The sequence below is a fragment of the Egretta garzetta genome, unplaced genomic scaffold (genome assembly GCF_000687185.1).
Source record: "Egretta garzetta isolate BGI_Z169 unplaced genomic scaffold, ASM68718v1 scaffold149, whole genome shotgun sequence".
Taxonomy (NCBI): domain Eukaryota; kingdom Metazoa; phylum Chordata; class Aves; order Pelecaniformes; family Ardeidae; genus Egretta; species Egretta garzetta.
This window is the reverse complement of record NW_009269998.1, coordinates 1,898,162-1,901,040: the sequence shown is the minus strand read 5'-3', so window position 1 is coordinate 1,901,040 and position 2,879 is coordinate 1,898,162. Positions and strand designations below refer to the sequence as shown.

General features: G+C 40.5%; 1 protein-coding gene across 1 annotated transcript in view; it reads left to right on the top strand.

Moving 5' to 3' along the window:
- Window positions 1–2,879, top strand: part of PLPPR5 (phospholipid phosphatase related 5) — a 30,443-nt gene that overhangs the window by 778 nt on the left and 26,786 nt on the right. Inside the window, exon 2 of the mRNA XM_009647504.2 lies at window positions 1,320–1,441. Coding sequence (XP_009645799.2) covers window positions 1,320–1,441 — 122 coding nt within the window. The remainder of the gene's footprint in view (window positions 1–1,319; window positions 1,442–2,879) is intronic.

Here is a 2,879-nt window from a genome sequence, read left to right as displayed (position 1 = left end):
AGGGCCAGGGTTTGGGGGTGGGATGGCAGGGTTAGGGGAACGGTTGGGCTTGGTGATCTGAAAGGGCTTTTCCAACCTAAACGATTCTATGATTCTAAAGTAACGAGTGCAGATAATTCAGAGAATGATGAAGTTGTCCATGTCTCTGTGATGTCCCTGTGCTCATGGGGTTCACTTCAAGTCCCCTGGTTATAAGTGCTTGGTTATTATGTGCCTACGGCTTCAAAATAGCAATGAAGTCTCCATGAAGCGAGCAACCTTTACCATTGTTCCTTACTGATGAGGTGTACACTGTATTACAGAGAGCAGTAAAGAATATTTGTCCCTGTCAGAAGTAACATTAGGATTTAGTAGCATAAAGCCATACTTAGCACTACAGAGAAATAAGTAAAGCAGATAATATTTGTCTATTAGGTATATAATCTTATACTACTGTTTTTCCTTTGTAAATGGCCATGACCAAATATAAACCAAGAACTCTATTAAAATGTTGATATTTTTCTCAAAAAATGGAGAGTACATACTTTTAAAACAAAAATTACTGGAAAAAAATACTGAGTAGTTTTTTTCCAGATCTTTCTCTAGAAAAGCAATTTTCACATCTTTTCTCCAGCCCTTCCGAAGCTGCTACGTGGCATGGTCCCATATCTCCATGCTGAATGCAAAGGGGGGATATTTTGTATTTACTCAATTGCAGCCAGTATATCTAGGATTTATTTTTTCATTTTCCTCAAAACTACTGGTCATTTTTTACTATAGAAAATGTACTTCTGTGAAAATCAACCAGGGCATTTGCTGTCAGTTTAAGCAAGCAAGAAGCAATGAGAACAAGAAAAACACAAAGAAAATGGCCTCAAGGGAAAGCTCTGCATAATGAACTTGAAATTGCTACTGCTGGAAATACTGTTGCTGCTTTTCCTGCCAGGGCCGTCACCTCGCACGGCAATTTTAGCTTAAAGCGGAGAGTGGAGCTTATCTACAGCATCTCTAAAGATCGAGGTTCATGCTGCTGGGTTTTCCAAACTCTAGAGACCACTATGCTCCATGGTATGTCAGTGGCATTTCTGAAGGGGAAATAGGCCTGAAATAGCCCATGGTCTGTCTAAAAGTTAAGAAGAAATGATAAAGAACAGGAACAACATGGCCTATGGAAAGTCGTATTTTGAAAAGAAATCTACTCCCACTTTTGAAGTGGGAACTTGTAAGTGAAAGGAATGGGGAGGCCGTGCAACTTAAATGGTAACCATTTGCCTAGAGATACAGAGAGCATCCCCAAGATTTTTAGCTCCAGTTCCCAGCTTGCCTTCCCTCCTGATCAGGAGATATGAAGAAGTTCATTCTGGAGAGAGAAGCAGAGCTGTGGACTGCCCGAGGTGCTCGTTCCCCAAAGGGACAATCCCTTGCCGTGGTATTTCTTGAAGATGGTCTCACGCAAGCCTTGGTTAGGGTGCAAGCCATGCCTAAATGAGAGAAATACAGTGAACAGAAAGAAGTCAGAAGAGAAATTACAGTGCACAGTATTGTCAACTGTTCTTCTTAACTTGAGAAGTTCAGAACATGGATGAATATTTAGTGCTCTTTTTAATGCAATAACTGCTTTTCAGTGTTACTCATCCATCTGAGCGGTTGCTGTAGCTACAGCATAACCCTGAGAATTGGCAGAGAGGGAATCGTATATTCTACCACGTTCCCTGGCCCGTATGAAATATTTCATGCACATTTGTATACCCTAAAGTAGGTGTTAGCTGGAGAGATCTATGAATGTGTACACAGAAATTTCTTTCTTAATCCCAAATAGAGGTTATCCACCTTAAATCTCAGGATTTATCTAGTTTAAATGCATTAATATACCCTCAGGTATCTTGTCATCCAAATGAATGGTTAATTCCTACTTGAATCCTGGGGTTTTATAGGAGCTTATGTCATATATGAGAAGGTAGTCCATAAAATAAACCTCATTAGTATTTCAGAAGTGCAGATTTAAGGTCATTTATTTATATAGGTGCTGGCAATTGCAGACCATGGGTGACATGAGGGGAAGTTTGTTTATGGAGTCAGTTAACTGGAAAATCAACAAGGTCAGAGCTGCTCTAGCTCTAATATTTGGAATGAGTCAAGCCTGACATTTCAAGTTGAAAAAGAGCTCAGAATTTAGAACCAAGTTAAGAATATACTGGATGGATTTTGGGAAGGACAGATTAGATTTCTAAATTGACATGCAGTGCTAAAACTAGGAACAGCTTGCCTGGATTCTGAAAAATGACTAATACAGAAAAAACCTGAACTTATTTGGGAGGAAGGAATCGGTGTAGGGAGTGTGTGCTAAGCGCACGAAGTATCCTGGAGAGAAAACGAGGAAAGGGACAGGTATTGGGTGGTTGGCAAGAAATCTATTACTGGTACAAAACCACCATGAAAATCAATCAGCTAATACATCAATTGGGAGCTAAGAGGCAAAACAAGAAGAAATATTAATTTTAGCTCTCACCCCTCCCCAACGCTGTTCCTGGCTGTCGAATGGGTTGTCACATCGCAGACGGAATGCGATTGCCATGGAGATGGTTACAAGAACTTTTCCTGTATTTTCGATTTTGCTGGGTTAATATTTCTTTTCCACGCTTCCATAAAAAGAATGGATTATCTAAATGCTAGTTATGAAGTATGTATTAAGTATCTTTATGTAGGGTGATTTTTGTATTGTTCCAATTACACTTTATACTGTGAGCCAGGACTTTAGGGCAGTGATTGTACCCCTGTACTCAGCGCTGGTGAGGCCACCTCCCAAATACTGTGTTCAGTTTTGGGCCCCTCACTACAAGAAAGACATTGCTTTGCTGGAGCATGTCCAGAGGAGAGCCACAAAGCTGGGGAGGGGTCTG